The 17,496-nt window shown below is 47.6% G+C and overlaps 2 protein-coding genes across 4 annotated transcripts in view; both read right to left on the bottom strand.

Annotated features, from left to right (window-relative positions):
• Positions 1–17,496, bottom strand: part of PRPSAP2 (phosphoribosyl pyrophosphate synthetase associated protein 2) — a 38,714-nt gene that overhangs the window by 19,741 nt on the left and 1,477 nt on the right. The window contains exons 2-7 of one of the 2 annotated variants that reach the window (XM_067020809.1): positions 14,205–14,299; positions 13,812–13,962; positions 12,848–12,900; positions 10,268–10,334; positions 3,761–3,933; positions 1,486–1,601 (exon numbers count right to left, since the gene is read on the bottom strand). In XM_067020809.1, coding sequence (XP_066876910.1) covers positions 1,486–1,601; positions 3,761–3,933; positions 10,268–10,334; positions 12,848–12,900; positions 13,812–13,930 — 528 coding nt within the window. In that variant the 5' untranslated portion in view covers positions 13,931–13,962; positions 14,205–14,299. The remainder of the gene's footprint in view (positions 1–1,485; positions 1,602–3,760; positions 3,934–10,267; positions 10,335–12,847; positions 12,901–13,811; positions 13,963–14,204; positions 14,300–17,496) is intronic. The other variant, XM_059048462.2, reaches the window with a different exon arrangement.
• LOC131746774 (cyclin-G1-like) lies at positions 7,540–8,805 on the bottom strand. Of its 2 annotated transcripts, XM_059048471.2 has the most exons (2): positions 7,846–8,805; positions 7,540–7,796 (listed from the first exon to the last, which is right to left on the bottom strand). In XM_059048471.2, exons 1-2 carry the CDS (start codon positions 8,662–8,664, stop codon positions 7,683–7,685), a joined length of 933 nt encoding a protein of 310 aa, XP_058904454.1. In that variant the 5' UTR covers positions 8,665–8,805; the 3' UTR covers positions 7,540–7,682. The 2 variants fall into 2 exon arrangements, with proteins under 2 accessions (XP_058904454.1, XP_058904453.1); XM_059048470.2 differs by having other exon boundaries at positions 7,739–8,805.

Here is a 17,496-nt window from a genome sequence, read left to right as displayed (position 1 = left end):
CTCTCTGAATGAAGAACAGAGAACTTAAAGCTAAAACACTTGAGGTTACCACGGTTACCTCACCAGCAGAAACAAGGACCCCACTTCCTTAATCTGCTGAACCATGAGCAGTTTAAGAGGGTTCAGGTCCAACTTCTTTTCAACAATGAAACCTAAGACGGGATTCTCCGAGTGGCAGGCAGCCTTGCACGGAGGCAGACGCCCACATGAAGGGCAATGACTTTGGCCTGACCTCTGCATCAGCGCCAAGGGTGCTGTGGCCTTGACTCACCAGGCCCACAGGGGCCTCTCAAGAGGCGCTCTTGCCATGTACGCCTCTAGATGTCAGCACACAGCACTCCTGGCGTCTTGAGAGGAAACATCCCCCAGACCACAAGATGAACATTAGCCTATGAAAGTGTACACCGAGGGCTTCCCTTCCCTGGTAGCGCAATGGTTAAGAATCTGCCTGCCGACGCAGGGGACACGGGTTCGTGCCCCGGTCCGGGAAGATCCCACGTGCCGCGGAGCGGCTGGGCCCGTGAGCCATGGCCGCTGAGCCTGTGCTCCGCAACGGGAGAGGCCACAGCAGTGAGAGGCCCATGTACTGCCAAAAAAAAAAAAAAAAGATTCAGGATAGTGGTTCCCTTGGGTGGAAGGCGGCAGGGGAATGGGACACAAAAGGACCACGTGTGTGGACGTAAGTTATGATGATGATGCTAGTTTTCTTGTTGGGTGGTAGGATCACAGATGCCGACAACGACAGACGGATGGACAGAGATACAGCAGGTAGAGGGACACATAAAAGAGGCCCAGGACCACCCATGCAGCAATGATGACAGTGAGTTATTTGCCACAATCACCACCAGGTGATCCTAGGTACCTGAGATCCAAAAGAAAAAAAAGCAGTTTTAACAGCTTAGCAAAAGAAATAAATTGCAGATTAAGAATTCAAAAATACACCGAATTCAGCCCTTTGTGACCACCTAGAGGGGTGGGATAGGGAGGGTGGAAGGGAGACACAAGAGGGAGGAGATATGGGGATGTACGTGTATGTATAGCTGATTCACTTCGTTGTAAGGCAGAAACTAGCACACCATTGTAAAGCAATTATACTACTATAAAGATATTTTTTAAAAAAACAATGGTGTGTTAGTTTCAGGTGTACGGCAGGGTGATTCAGTTATGCATACGCAGGTATCTATTCTTTTTCAAATTCTTTAACTGGGAGCTTGGGATTGACATACACACGCTACTGTATTTAAAATAGATAACCAACAAGGACCTACTGTATAGCACAGGGCACTCTGCTCAGTATTCTGTAATAATCTAAATGGGAAAAGAATTTCAGACTGAAAAAAAACAAAAAACACTGAATTACATTTATAAAGTAAATAGTACTTTAAGCAGAATACATCAAGTTTTAATCCTTCATGGACAGCCCAAGGAAATGGAAATGCATCTTTCAACCTTAAACAGAATGGTAAAAAGTTTGTGCTAGCTCACCTCTTCTTGAATATACTGTAATAAGAAGGGAGATGCTCTTAAATTATCAACAGGAATATTGAAGAAGCCCTGAATTTCCTTCTGGTGTAAATCCATAGTAATAAGATGAGTCAGACCTTTGAAAATAAAGCAGACACAAACACACAAATAGTTTCATAACCAGTTGCACTGTATGAATAAGTACTACATAAAATGAGATACCATATATAGTAAATTACTATTAAAAATTGCTCTCATCAAAAACTCAGTGTCTTTATTTCTCAGATTTTTTTTTTAGTACAATGAGATTATGAGATAAAAGAAAATATAAATATTGGTCTCTGTCCCTGGTTCCCAACACAGAGCTCCTAAAACCCTTGCCATTCCCTCAGTGCTAAGAGCCCCAAGAGCATCTCTTATTCTAATATTTGGTCTTTGACACCGCCTCTGACAAGAGCTCCTGAAAGCCTTGTGAACTCCTTAGTTCTAAGAGTACCAAGCGTATCTTTTGTTCTAGTGAGGCGACCCGGGATGGGCTCCGGTCACCACGATTTTCAGGCTCCCCCGCCCCACTCTCGAGAGGGGGCCCGGTCTGGAAACGGAGCTAATGAACGATCACGCCCTTGTGAGGACGCCTCCGTAAAGTCCCAACAGCGCGGGCTTCGGGGAGCTTCCGGGGGGGGTGAAAGCCGGCACGAGCCCCTCCCCTCCCCATGCCCTGCCCCACCCGGGCGTCCGCCTGCGTCCTTCACCACGTCGTTTTCTCATAAGCCGGTGAACAGGAAGAGAACAGTGCTCCCGAGTTCTGGGAGGAGTTCTAGTCAATTAATCGAACGCGAGAGGAGGTCGTGGGAACCTCGGATTTACAGCCAACTGGCCAGCACAGGCGACCCCCTGGACTTGCAGTGAGCGTCTGGGGGGGTCAGGGGAGCAGGCTCGTGGGGCTGAGGCCTTAACCCGTGGGATCTGACGCCCTCTCCAGGCACACGGTGTCAGAGTGAAATTGCACGACACCCAGCCGGTGCCCTGGAGAACTGCAAGGTGTAGCGAAAAGGCCTACACATTTGGTGACAGAGGTGACGTGTTCCCTGCGAGGAGTAAAGGAAACTCAGAGGAGGTGGGGAGCTGGGTTTCCCCCCTCAGAAGGGAAAGACTGGCTGGCTTTTCTTACACAGAGATGCGTGGTTTGCACACCAATTTAAAGTCTTTAAACAGCCAAGATCACAGCAATGAAGAAATGTCTCTGATAATTCTATGAGAGTGGATTTCATCTCCCTGAAGTTTTGTCAATAGGCATGACAAAGCCATATTAAGACAAATATTTGTCTTAACATATTTAGACAAACTGCACAGGCCTGTCTGTAATTCAAAAAAATGAAGACTCTTCACCCCACTGGCTCCTTAAAGGATATTTGAAATGGAAATATATATATATATATATATAAATAAACATACATATAATTCAACTGGGAAAATTTTTTAAAGCAAAGCTGGCCCAAATGAGCAGGAAAGTGAGCCTGGTGGCCCCCCAAGAGCAAGCCTCGGAGGGAAGGGCTGGCCTGCTGCCTCCAGCAGAGCTCTCAACTGGGTGTGCTCTTCAGGTCGCTGGGGTTCAGGTTTATTCATTTCTTGTTTTGGTTTTGCCTTCTTTGAAATGCTACAGTAGAACATTTATTCTGCAGTAAGTGTCTGCGTTAAAATGTAGGGATATGGGGACTTTTTATTATTTTCTCTCTGTGCAAACGCTCTGTGATATGTGCCTTCTACAATCATACACACATCCACAGGCACACCCGTGCACGTGGGCGCAGACCACACACAGAGTAACAACTCTGAAGATTATTTAGAAACAAGGAGGAGACACTTAGGATGTTACCTAAAAATGCACAACGCAAAATAATATGTATGGTCTGCAAAGTATGCCAGTGTATACTGGGAAAGGGAAGAGACGAAAATAAAAATAGTTGCTGTGTTATTAGAGTTGTTGATTCCAAATGCCTTCTTCCCCGTTAAAAACAACCTAAATATGACTGTAACTTGTCATTTCGATATTAATTTTTTAAACAAAGAATTTAGGAAAAAGTAAGTTGTTCTCATCCGCTTTGTGTTGAGGGAGTTGGAACAGGAGAGAACTCTCAGCACTGTTGTCTCATTACAAATTAGCCATCTTAAAGCTGTATCACTATTTCTACTCTGTTCAACATTTTAATTTAGTTAAGACAATGCTTTACAATTTCTCAGGTAAAAATGAAACTCCCAGACCCCCAATAAACCATCAAATATCTGCCTTGCTTACCAGCTTTGCACATCATGGAAGCTAGCAGTTTGGAAACGATGGAGCCTCTCTTTCTCATCTTGCACTGTTTGCTGTACGGAAAGTAGGGGACCACGCCGATGATGCTTTTGGCACAGGAGGTCTTACACGCGTACACCATGATAAGGAGCTCCATGATGGTGGTGTTCACATCCCTGGAACCCAAGGACAGAAACCAGCAAGGAGAAACATCATATACACGATGACCTCTCTCGGTTCCAACTAAGCGTTAGCCACGTGTCACGCCCGCCTCGACCGAGACAGGCTCCAGACACAAAAAAAGAAACCACATCCCTCTCTTCTAGGGCCTCCATCAGTCGCCCCCACGCTGCCTCTCGGCCGATGACCCTACTTCCTTTTCCACTGAGAAGAGCACTGTCAGCAAAGAGCCCAGGGCCCCCACTGCCACGTGCGCGTGCAGCCCCCAAGTCCGCCTGCCCCGAGCCATCAGCCAGAGACGAACTCTCCACACCGAAGTTGCTCTAAAATTCGCCCTCCCGTGACGCAGGGGTCCCATCCCCCTGCCCACTGAAGCAGGGCTCCAGCAATCCCCCCCGGCCACCCCATCAGTGTGTCACTCTCCCCGGCTGCCACCCGTGGGCCATTTCTCCCATTAACAGCAGCTCAGGCCACTTTCCCCACTGCCCCATTTCTTGGCTCCCCTGGGCAGCACGTCTCAAGACAGTCGCCCACGCTTGCTTCCAACTCGTCTCCCTCATCCTCTCCCACACACGCTCCGATCCAGGTCACAGATGACCTCCCCGCGGGCAAGGCCAAGGCCAGCGCCGCGTTCTCACTCCGCCTCTCTGCATCCTCGCCCTGACACGCTGCACCACTCCCTCACCGCTCCCCTCGCGCCGCGCTCCTTTCCTCCGCTGGTTCCTCTCCTCCCCAGCTCCCTGCCCCGACACCCGATCATTTCGTCCTCTTCTCCTCTCTCCTCGCTCACCCCTCGCTGGGGCTTCGCATCCAATTTCAGAGCTTTGTAAATGCTGGAGACTCAAATTTACAGCTCCAGCCCAGGCTTCTCAAGTCCAGACTAACAAATTCAGCTGCTTCTTGACAATTCCACTAGCAAGTCTGTTAAGACTTCTCAAAACGTACCCCAAACTGAACTGCTCTGTGACCAGCAAAGCCTGCCTCGTCATAAACCTCTGCCATCTCAGCCGATGGCAGCGCTGCTCCTGCAGGTTACTCAGGACAAAACCCCCAGGGGCGTCCTTCAAGGCTCTCCTGTCCAGAGCGACAGCAACTCGCCCCACTCCACTGCTGCCCTGGGGCCGAGCCTCGACCCCCCCAGTGACAGGGACAGGGACAGCCCACCCCGTGCACAGCAGCCAGCTGGCGCTAAAGGTCAAAGGCAGATCGCGCGCTCTGCTCAGGAGCCAGCAATGGTTTCCCGCAGACGTCCTACAGGCCCTACGACGGCTCCCGAGGCCCCTTCCGGGTCCCACCCCACCCTAGCTCTGCGCTCCACTCCTCCTCCACGCCCTCCCCTCAAGCCGGTCCCCACGCCCACCCGAGGGCCTTCGCTTCAGGGCCCCCTGCCCCTGCCTGCAGCGCCCCCGTCGCCAGCTGGCACCTTCTTCCAGGTTCCGTCAGATGCCACCTGCGCAGCCTGCCCTCTGCATCCTTCAGCAGCCCGCCGCCTCGCCACGCTGTTCTGGCTTTTACCCGTAGCGCTCGTCATCTTCTGACAAACTACATAATCGACTTACTCACTTTGTTACCTGCATGTCCTAGAATAGAGGCTCCATGAGGACCAGGATCTGTGACCTATTTTAACCCTTCACGCACCTCACACACCTGTAACAGTGGGTGGCACATAACAGACGTTCAATAAATGTGAGTGAGGACTGCGCGAACGAGTGAGGGAAACACGGACCAGCTGGGCGAGAAGGTTCTCTGCTGGTAGCCAAGGGCAAAAGCCGGAAGTGGGAAGAGTTCAAGTGGCCTTTCCGAGGGCGTTCCGTGTGAGGGGTGAGAGCAGGGGAACGAACGGAGGGTGTGAAGTGACACCAAGTTCCCAAACTATACTCCCGGGAACTCCATTTTCCCGTGAGCTGGTACAAGGCTTTCCATCACTCAATTCAAATAATAACTTGTCTGAATTACAGGAAAAGTTAATGGACAGAATTTTCTTAATTGAAAATTTTTCTTACACTTTTAGTGCCCGCCACCAGTCTACACTAAGACAAGGTACAAGGTGCATCTGACAACAGCAAATCTCAGTGTCAACTTAACTGTTTCTTTTTCTTTTTTTTTTTTTTTTGCATTTCAGTGACTTTGTTGAAAGGTATATCCCTTGGCACCAAAACATAACGGTACTTGGTTAGGTTACCTCTGCCAACTCAAAATTAACACTGATGCATTCAAAATATTGAAATTTATCAGTCTTTTGGGAAAACTGGAAAGTTATCCACAAAACATGGTTTACAAAAGTATAAGACACACTGTGGTTCTTTGGTTTATTTTCCAATGCATATCTCCCCATAACATGATGTCAAATTTGGGTACAGCCATCCTGGATGGATTCAGGCTACACATTACACTAACTGTTCATAATACTTTAACACAGTAGATCTCCTCAGGTTCACTGAAATCCTGAACACTACCTCCGCAACCTTTTAATTATGAAGATGCCTACTTACCTTTCTTAATACTTTCTTTTGGCACAGTAGGGGCAATTAATGAAAGTATATTCTCTCCCCTTTAAGCAAAATTCTAAATTAGAAGCAATGACAGTTTCATAAAAACAGTGTTAAGTAAAAACTTCTGGAGTGTTAAATCAGAAAGTTTTCAGAGTGACGTTAATTTGAGTTACTACTACAATAAAAACTAATTTTCTAATTTTCTTGATGGGACTAGACAGGAAGTAATTTGTGTGTGTGTGTGTGTGTGTGTGTGTGTGTGTGTGTGTGGTACGCGAGCCTCTCACTGTTGTGGCCTCTCCCGTTGCGGAGCACAGGCTCCGGACGCGCAGGCTCAGCGGCCACGGCTCACGGGCCCAGCCGCTCCGCGGCACGTGGGATCTTCCCGGACCGGGGCACGAACCCGCGTCCCCGGCATCGGCAGGCGGACCCTCAACCACTGCGCCGCCAGGGAAGCCCAGGAAGTAAATTTTGTATAAAACTTTTAAAATCATGGATATAAACATTACCTGTTTTCTAGAAAAATATTAAAGATATTAATATGCTGAAATTAATAGGTCTAGTTTTGCTTTATATAAAATGCCCTCAAATTTAAATGTGATTCCCATGTAGCAATAAAGTCCACATCTCTGGATTATATATTACTTGCATTATGGGTACCAAGAAACCATTTTCACTGCCTAGAATACTGACCCTTATTAGGCCTTAAAAGTGCGTTTGTGGGGCTTCCCTGGTGGCGCAGTGGTTGAGAGTCCGCCTGCCGATGCGGGGGACAGGGGTTCGTATCCCGGTCCGGGAGGATCCCACGTGCCGAGGAGCGGCTGGGCCCGTGAGCCGTGGCCGCTGAGCCTGCACATCCGGAGCCTGTGCTTTGCAACGGGAGAGGCCCGCGTACCGCAAAAAAAAAAAAAAAAAAAAAAAAAAGTGCGTTTGTGAAGCGGTGGTTTTGATGTAAGCCTCATATTTAAATTTAAAGTTTAAACTTAAATCAAGTAGGTTACCGTTTTCACGCCACCTAAGTACAATCTACTGACCCCACACAGGAAGCTGGACCAATGTCAGAGATGGAGACTCACAGGTTGCCTTCTTCCCACGCCTGTCATCGGCACTTCGCGTTTATGCTGTTCGCGTTGATCTGTATGCTTCCCAGGTGAATTCAAATGTGAGTAACTCCACCCTCGGGTAACGTTAATTAGGCAGTTTTCCCAAATCTGAGAACACCAATGTTAATCTGCTTGTGACGTTCTGAGGCTTCACAGCTTCAATCCATCAGGACATGACGGAATCCACAGCTCAGGACTGCGGAGAAAGGCTTCAGAAGAGGTTTTTGTTGCTCTAAGAATCCAATTAAGGGACCATTTCGGGAACTGTTGGAAGGTGGGTTATTCTGTGGTAACTAGGCTTCAGCTGCCGCGCGGTAGGCCCAGAAACAATCCATTTCAACTTCTGAACATTTGGTTTGGAACACTTGTTTGATGAATATTCAGTTGAACACTTGGGTACGAGCTCTTGCCAGGAAGTCAAATCTCTGCCATTGATCTCGGAACGTTTCTGAAGACATTCTACTCCTTCTGTTAACTCTACACACCCCTGTGCCTGGATCTCCAAGGCAATGATAGACAATGCCAACACAGATGGCTTTGCTTTCGAAAATACGATCCTGCAGTAGCATGCCTTAAGTTGAGCTTCTAGTGCTTCAAAATTAAGGCTATTCCTCCTTTCATAGGGCAAGTTCTCTTGAAGGAGTGAATAACAGAGTTGTAGAAACGGAAAGGCAGTAGTAGCTTTGACTTTCCAACACACCTCCTCCAACACAATCTTTTCCATTCTCATCAAGTCTGAAACCGTGAACCTATACTGGCTTATTCGGATCAAGTCAGTCGCCAATGGGACATCCCTTTCCTCTTCTATTGATTCTACGGCCAAACAGAAGCAGCTCCGTCCAACACACCCAAGGTGCTTGGGCTGTACCTTCATTTTAGACAGGGGTCTGTCCGGTAAATTCACAGCGAGAGAAAATGTCTCCGTGTCAAAGCCAAAGAACTGAGTTAGACTAAGGAGATCTTTGACTTCAAAGTCCCTCAGTCTTGCAGTCACTCTAAGGCCATTATCGTGTGCAGAGTCAATTAGTCTCGAGCCGCAGACCTTTGGCTGACATCTCAACTCCTGTTCCAACAGGGCATTCAGCTGGTGTAGCAGTTTCTGAGAGTCAGCTGTTGTCAGTACCTCTATCATCTTGATCGCGACTGCAGCTCCTCAGCGGTAACCACCCTCCCTGGGCCTGCTCTCATCTCACCCCAAGATATTAGAACCGAGAGGCCTACGGGGCGAGAGGGCTCGCGGGCAAGACGGGAGAGGCCCGGGGAGGGGGAGCCGTCTTGGGCGGAGATCTCTGCAGCGCCACTGAGACGACACTGCCTTCCACGGGGTCAGCTCGGAGCCTTCACCGTTTCGTAAAGACCACAGTATCTAAGCTTTCTGCAACTTGGACAAGACAAGCCTACGGCACAGTCTGGAGCACTCCAAAGTGAGGCATGTGGAGAAAACTAAGGGAACGGTTTTGCCTAGAGGACTAAGAAACTGACGAGAGGCAGGGGCAGGATGAAAAGAGCACTGAAATGCCCCAAAATAAATGTAAAGGAATGACTGAATGAATGGATGGATGGAAAGAAATGCAAGGTATAAAAGCACTGCAAACAGCCGGGAGCCAGAAGGAAGTCAGCTGTTCTGCGCTCTGCACTTTCCCCTCCTGGATGAGGGCGTGGGCACGGACAGTGCTCTACCAGCCTGGCGTCTGGCCCGGGAAAGAGAGCGGGAGCAGGGGCAGCACGAACTCTCGTCCCCACAGCCCAGCCCTGGTGAGGGTCCTAAGCGGAGGGAAGACACGAAGCCAGAGCCCCGCCGCAAAGGCCCCGCCGCAAAGGCCCCGCCCACTTGCACTCCAGGACGATGGGATGCAGTGACAGGTCCCCTCCGGCTCCTCCTCCCAGAAGAGTCAGGTGGCTTCGAGATTTCATCCCCATAAACCAAAGCCCAGGACAGAGATGTTCAAAATTTAGGTGAAAGTTCATGCGTTCCAAGTCTAAATTCTCCCCAAATTTCGCTCTTCTTCCCTGTCTTTGGTATTTATTTTACATGTAACCACAAATTTAGCTTGCAGCAATTTTTGGAATCTCTAGGCTAAAAAATGTTGCACTACACAAACCGATTTCTAGACATTATTAAAAACTGTACTGAGTTAAAAATTTTATCTATAGAGGCCTCGAGGGACACCTGTGGACAGAGTGGCATTTGATCAAAGAGCAGTGCAGACACCCTCACTGCACTGAATCTTCTATCCCCAGGGTACACATTTGTGACCTCAACAATTTCCAGAACACACGGCTATCAAATGTCACAGGAGACAGGAACGCACATGCCTTCAACACACCATCTATCTTCTCAGCTCCTTTAATTTATGCAACACGACGTTTAAATTATCTGCAGGAAAACCTTTAAGAACCCCAAGTGAACAAATTCCTCTCCTCCCGCCTGTTTTCTTTTTTGGAACTAGAAGAGCTTCCCTACAAAGTTTATGAAATTCTGGCTACCAAGAGCAAACGTCATAGGCTCTCTTATCGTTAAGCGCCTCCACCCCAAAACTTGGTTATTCCCACCCTTGTGAACCCTGAAAGAACACAAAAAAGTCAGCAGCTATGTCAGAAAAATTAGCAGAGTAAGATCATGGCAACTTTAAAACAATCGTAATTCTCCCTGTCTAGGCAACTCTTATTATTCTAAACATTCATGCCCAAACAGAGACCCAGAAAGCAACATTTCTGATGGATAAGTTACTCACTTTGAAACAGTCTGGATGATGAAAACATCTTTCCCCCTCACAGACTCTTGAATTTGTACTCTTGTTTCTGGCAGGAAAAGGGGAAAAGAGAAGAAGGGTGAACAAGGCACATAACTTTAAAAAATACACACAAAAAACCCTGCAGCATTCCCCAATGTTGTAAAATATGGAAACTGGAACTGTTTCAAAACTCACTAGGTTTTCAGTTCTATGAAGGATAACGAACACAGTTCGATTAATCACACTTTTTAAACAGGTTAAGTTATACGACATGCTTAAGAAGGAATCACACTTGTCACTTAAAACAAGTAAATCTCCCCTCCTCACTTCCTGTCCATAAACAGCAAGTGCCGGTCTGCTCTGAGCCCAGTATCCTTACAGGAAATGATAGACTCATTCATTCAACCAGCAACAATTAAGAACCTATTAGGCACAAATGTTAGATTAACATTGTGAAAGTGAAGATAAATAAGGCCCAGTGTCCCTACTCTCAAAACACTTGTGATCAGCCACAAGGAAACAATTAGACACATCCAGAGTGGGAAATTCCACAAGACAAACTCTTCAAAGAGTCAGTGCTGTGGGAAAAAAAAAAAGAAAAGGTGAAGGGACCGCCCTAGTCTAGAAGAGAAATAAAGAGATATGAAAAACACCTCACTTGAACCAAGAATCCTGGTTTAAAAAACAAACAACAGGGACTTCCCTGGTGGCTCAGTGGTTAAGAATCCACCTGCCAATGCAGGGGACACGGGTTCGAGCCCTGGTCCAGAAACATCCCACATGCCGTGGAGCAACTAAGCCCGTGCGCCACAACTACTGAGCCTGCGCTCTAGAGCCCGTGAGCCACAACTACTGAGCCCACGTGCCACAACTACTGAGCCTGTGCTTCTAGAGCCTGCAAGCCACAATTACTGAGCTCACGTTCCTAGAGCCTGTGCTCTGCAACAAGAGAAGCCACCGCAATGAGAAGCCCATGCACCGCGACAAAGACCCAACGCAGAGAAAAGTAAAAAACCAAATAAATAAATTTATAAAAACAAAAACAAAGAACAGCTAGGACAACGAGGAAAATTAGAACGTACATTAGCTATTAGATGATAGAGAATTACCATTAATCTCTTTAATGTGACAATGGTAGCGTATCTACATGGGAGAAAGTCCTCCTTGGGAGACACATGGTCAAGTATTCAGGGGTTAAGTGTCAACGTCTGCACTCAGTTCCAAATGGTCCCACGAACACACATTCATACAGCAAAGTGTTACCTGCTGAATCTGGGTGGTACTCATTCATATGGGTATTCATGGCACTACTCTTTCACATTTTTTATAGGTTTGGACATTTTCATTAGCAATGTTGGAAAAAAATAGAGGACATGTTTACAAAAAAGTGTGGTGCCATGGAAAGAGAACGAGCTTTGGAGACGGGGAGACTCAGCTTTGAAGGCCGACTCTGTTCCCTCTGGGGCCTCGTTCCCAACGTCTCCCCTGAACTCGGTTCCTCGGTACCTGGTAATGGTAAGGACTCTACAGACGTTAGTTCCCTCCTTCCTTCCCCTCGTTCATGAACCCGGAGGCGGACAGGCTTCTCCTGAGTCTTCTGCCACCGGCCCCCCTCAGCCCCCCTCCTACACCAGACAAAGGACTTCACCCAATTCCCTTCAGCAGCAAAAGCTGCTCCAAACTCCCTGTATATTTCCCTCAATTATACTTTCTTCCCACTGAAGCCACATGGGGCATCTTGGCAGATAGGGAAGAGGAGGCAGTAATGGAGAAATAAATAGGGGAAGAGCACATTTGTGCCTTTTCATCTAAGTGTCTTGTAAGTTCTCTAATATTTAAGTATTTGACACAATCCTGCAGTGGAAAAGGAGAGGGAACCAGTATTTACTGAGTGCCTACTATGTGCCAGAAACTGTTAGGCACACAAATTATCCCACTTAATCCTCAGAACAGCCCGAATTCTCTGCAGTTTAGACAGCTAAGATAACTTGCCAAGGAGAAGCTGTCTGACTCTCACACCTATGCAGGTCATCTGTCGCTCCTGCTAGAAGAATTTCAAACATCTGCCATTTCTACCGAAAGCACAAAGGCTAAATAACACGTGATCTTCACAACCTGAGGTGTTTATACGACATCATATATCAGTTAGCAAAAAGCACTTGCTGACATGGCATCATGGAGTCTAGTCCAAGGCGGTGCAGGTTGGGGTAAAGAACACCCACCACCCGATACCGTGGCCACACAGGGCATACGCGCCCCGCCTAAGGGGACGGATCCAGCCAAGCGCCGAGCTAATGCTTCCTTCAGCTGAACAGCTGGTTCACGCACCCACGCAGCTGTTATCGGATGATGTCTAAGGACCAGACTTTAAGCCCCCCGATGTGACCGCCCCAGAATTCTCTGTCGAGCTGGTATCAGCGGGAGCGGGAACACCGCGCTCGCCCACCTTGCCTGCCTGTCCTCCTGCCTGCAGAACTAACTGCACTGAGGCCGACTGTTTCAGCTACGGAGGCTGAGGACTGGGCCAGCGCGGCACGTACCACAAGAAGGCCACCGTCACGAAAGCACAGGGTCACTCACCTCTGTCAGGCTCCTGGTAAACCTGCACTTTGCCCATCTCCACCCCCAGCCGCCTAGAGAAGAGAAATAGGGAAAACGCTGAAAAAGTAATAGAACAGATGCAACATCTTTACTATTAAGGATGATTTAGAAATTGATAAAAATAAGACAAATGTTTAAAAACAGAGGTATTCCTATTACGAGATTTAAGGTGGGCGTAGAATTGTTCAGTCACCTAACCCCTCACACCCCCACCCTACGCCAACCCAAGAAGGCCTCTCAACCCTGTCCTGGTTCTCCAGGGTCCCGGTTCTCCGACCTGGGCTCCCTGCCCTCCAGCCACATTCCCGCCCTCTCCCCTGCCTGGAGGGCTCTGCCCCAGACCTTCACTTCATGCCTATTCAGGTTTCTCAATTCACATGCCATCCCCAGGGTTCAAAGGCACGTGAGCGCTAAGGCAGAACCACCTGCCCTGGCCTCTCCATTCTCCCCACGCTTACCACCATCTGAAGGGATCTTGCTTGTCTGTTTTGCTGACTTGCTTCTTGCCTGGCCCCTCTACTAAAGAAGGAAGGGTTCTGACTGGCTTGTTCACTGATACTCCCTAGTATCCAGATCAAGGTCTGGTACACAGTAGGGGTTCAATATTTATTTAATAAATAACTAAAATCACACTGAACTGTAATCTAAAAACTATCTTCATATAGTATATACCCTTCATTGTTGTTTATACTCAAATAATTCTACCCATATGTAGCACCTATCACAGTCTCTGGCACTCAGGAGTCACTCAATAATGTCTGCTGAATGAACGTGCAGCCGTGACAACAGTTTACAAGAAGGCGAGCCTTTAATACCCAGATGATAAGCACGTTAACTATAAAATATCTGCTTTCTAATGTAACAATCAGCGCCAATGCGGTCAGCAAATGGCAAACACCACACAGTGAATGAGCACAGATTTTAATACTGTGATTATACTCACTCAGCGATTTTCTTTGAAAGCTCCATACATGATGAATTAGAATTTGCCGAAAACAACACCAGACCCCCTTTGGTTATGTTCATCTTGGCTTCTGATTCAGGTGGCGCCACGCAAAACATCAAAACCTTCTTGGTTTTCCAATTCTCAGAGCCTGCAAAGATACAAAATATATTAAGAACTGTCATATGATATGAAATAGACCTGAAAATTTTTTGATAGCGAATGACTTAAGCTGAAGGAAATTAGTTTTTACCATGATGGGGTCTTTTACATTAAACATGTATATAGACAAATAGAAAGTCTATTTGAGTTTTAGGGTTCCAAATTTATGGAAAGATGCTATCATATGACTCAATTATTTTCATGACCACTGGGAATAAATGATAAACTTACAAGAAAGGTGGAGCTGAAGAGCTCAGTGTTTTACTGTTTGCTGCTTAAAGTCAATTATGACAACCTCCTTTTAGTCTCTGACAACAAAATTCCTCCTGGATTAACACACAGAAAAATGGCAAAGCCATTAGCAAGGACAAGGACTGACTGATCCTTAAACAATGAATACAACACCCGTCCATGCCCAGCTTTCCCTGTAATGCCTGTTCACCATGAAACCTCCCCCTGGCCTTGCAGCTGCCCCAGGTCCTGCCTAAGCCTGACCTTGTCATCTGCACTGTTCCTCAACTGGAACACAAGGCTGACCGGGTAACAATAACCTTGAAGGAAAGTGAGTCAGCCACGCAACTGACCAGCCGCAGCAGGGCACAGACAGAAAGAGCCTGGCCTGGAGGTCATCAGAACCCTCCACGCTCTCCTCCTCCTCCGGGCACTCTCTGGGCTGAGTGTCCTTACGGGGAAAGGCACGCGTGGGTTAGATGCAGGACAACAATCCTCTAGGCCTTTGGGGACGGAGGCGCCTTCCCAGCAAGCCCACTACATTGCCCCAGTCATACGTTTACGGGGGTGGCTCTGGGAAGGCTGGTGGATGGGAGCAAAAGGCTGAAGCCGATTATCTTATTTGTTATTCTTAACTTTAAATTACACAAGTAACAAACAAATACATTCTCCTTGTAAACAAAACGGAAACATGAGAGTTTAGGCTAATGTCACTAGCTCTGATCCCAGGCTCCTTCCCACCCACGTCCTTGGACCTGACAGTTTCTACTAGTTTGAAAGAGACAGCATCAGGCTGTTACACGTTCACACATGTGATCCCCTAAAAAAGACACACAGAAGTTCATTTCTAACATAAAAAGGGATCATCGTACAAATCTACCTATCCTCTGCTTTCTTGACCAGCAAGGCACTTCAAGATCCCAGGTGGAAAGCACAGACCCGTCATGTCCTTGCCGGCTGCTGCCAGCGCTCCCTGGTGCAAGTGCAGGCACGCCCCACCCCGCAGGTCACCAGCCCAGAGAGGCCTCCTTACGCATGTGCGACAGTGTCGCTCTCGGCCGTAACTGCCCGTGGGGGCCGGTGGGTCATAAGGGGGGTCACTCACGGCCCCCCACGCAGGCTAGGAGGGCACACTTCCTCTTCAGAGGCAAACACAGGCCATCCCACTGCACTCGACCTAATGCCTATGAATTACAAACAGAAGTGTACGCACAGCCAGCCAAAGCCCCAAGGAGACCAAGAAGGGCCACTGGTGTGTACCGTGGAAAGTGGCTCTGGAGCAGGGGTCGGCAAAGTACAGCCCACGGGCCCAAACAGGTCATTTCTGTAAATAAAACTGTATTGGAACACAGCCATGCTCACTGTCTGCAAGTTGTCTGTGGATGCAGTGCTAGAGTTAAGTATGGGCTGCAAAGCCTAAAATATTACCTGGTCCTCTACAGAAAAAGTGTGCCGAGCCAGCTTTACAGCATAGCGTGGGGCAGGGTGACTGGTGCAAAGGAAAGAAATAGTATTTAACCATCAACACTCCGAATCGGAGGAGATCCTAGGTGACTTCTAACACCACCTCTCAACTCTCCTGTGCCTGTGTTTAGGAACAGAGTCTGGAAAAGGAAACCACAACGAACATAAAACTCATTCTCCTGTAGTTATGAACACAGGCTTTGGAGTCAAACCCAGGTTTGCATCTTAGCTCCTAGTTCCCCTTAACTCACCGTGAGACCTCACGTAAATTAGTCACTCTCGGCTTCCACCCCCTCATCCATGCAACTGGGAATACTGACCGTACAGGGTCACTGTAAGATTAGTTCCCGTACAGCACTTAACACAGTGCCCCACACACAGGATACGCTTGGTAAAAGGAAGCTCTGATGAGTCAACTTGTTCACATTTTGGTTATCTACCGAACGAGCACACACATCCCCTAACCTTCAAATAAAAAGCTTCTTAAAGGACAACAGTGTTCTCGAGAGGACGTGGAACACTGAGAATCAAACTATCGGAGGGGAAGGAAGAGATCTTGGAAGTAACTCAGTCCATCTCTAGGACTCCTACCAAGGAGCCACTCCTGATACCTGAACAGCCTCGGGCCTGATGCCCACATCCTGAGGGTCCAGCCATTCCAAATTCTTCCTCAGAACACGCAGACTGCTCTCCCAGCAGCCTCCCCGTCTTGAGCCTTGTCCTTTCTTTGAAGATTTACGGGAAACCCCAAACTCCTTCTCCCCACTGCCGTCCTCGACCTATCTCAAGATGGCTCTCTTGCCTCTGTGTATCCTCTCTTCCTAGAACCTTTCATTAATGGTCATGGTTTAAATGTCCTTCATCACTGACTATGGTCTCTAGGGTTTCAGTCCCCAGATACCAGGTTTCAATAATGGAAACCTAACCTAAGACCTCAAAATGGCACAGGCTGGGAGCCCATTTGGAAACAGTTATCAGTAAGTACAGTCATGTTCTGTGACTACCCATCTCACACGTCAGTCAAACAATAAAACTAGTTGCTAGTTTTAGTTCTCCTTTTCCTATTGGAAATTCAAGTTGCGCTCTTTACCAAGCTTTAAGAAAAGAGTTTTAAAGATTATCCTCGTAAACAAGACAATCACCAGGATGGGGCTGGCAGAAGGCTCATTACTACAAGGCTATAGTGTGAAATGGAGAGTAAAGAGAACATTCCCATTTCCCCCCCCATAAACTACAGTTGCTTTTACATTTATCCTAAATTCACGCTAGAATGTGTGAGAATTAGATACAACACATGAAACCACAGCCTTTTCGGAGAATCTCAGAACCTTATGAAAAGCAATCACACTCCTCTCTGATTGAGACTGGGCAAAATCTGTGAAGTCTCATGAAGAAAAGCACTCTGAAAGACCACTCGCTTTGCAAGTGCTGGCAGCCATTTCAAAACGACTCGTGCACATCTCTGATGAGTAAGGCTGGCATCAAAGTGTGTTGCTTTCCATCTAGTGCGTCTGCTGTGTAAATACCTCCCATCTGAAGATGGCTGGAGTCACAGTGTGAAGACCTGATCTGCCTCCCCTGGTTACCAGCTACGAGTCCTTGGCCTTCCCCTTCCCGACAGCAGAGATAGATGCTTGGTTAAAAACAGCTTCCCTCACCTGAATTTAAGGGCCAGGACAGCAGAGATTTTTTCCACTATTATTTTCTCTGCTGTACACCCAGGGCCTAGAATAGTACCTGGCAGAGGGAGAGGCTTAACAAATGTTTGTCAAATAACAAATGTCTGTTGAATAAAGCCCGACCTCACTGAGTTGCAATGATTATTAAC

This window comes from Kogia breviceps, chromosome 19, assembly GCF_026419965.1.
Source record: "Kogia breviceps isolate mKogBre1 chromosome 19, mKogBre1 haplotype 1, whole genome shotgun sequence".
NCBI lineage: Eukaryota > Metazoa > Chordata > Mammalia > Artiodactyla > Physeteridae > Kogia > Kogia breviceps.
The sequence above is the reverse complement of the archived record's forward strand: the minus strand, read 5'-3'. Positions and strand labels throughout refer to the sequence as shown.

Coding starts and splice junctions, on each gene's coding strand:
- LOC131746774 (XM_059048471.2), bottom strand. CDS start 8,664: ATGATAGAGGTACTGACAACAGCTGACTCTCAGAAACTGCTACACCAG. Junction 7,797..7,845: donor GGATTGTTTCTGGGCCTACC/GCGCGGCAGCTG, acceptor ACCTTCCAACAG/TTCCCGAAATGGTCCCTTAA.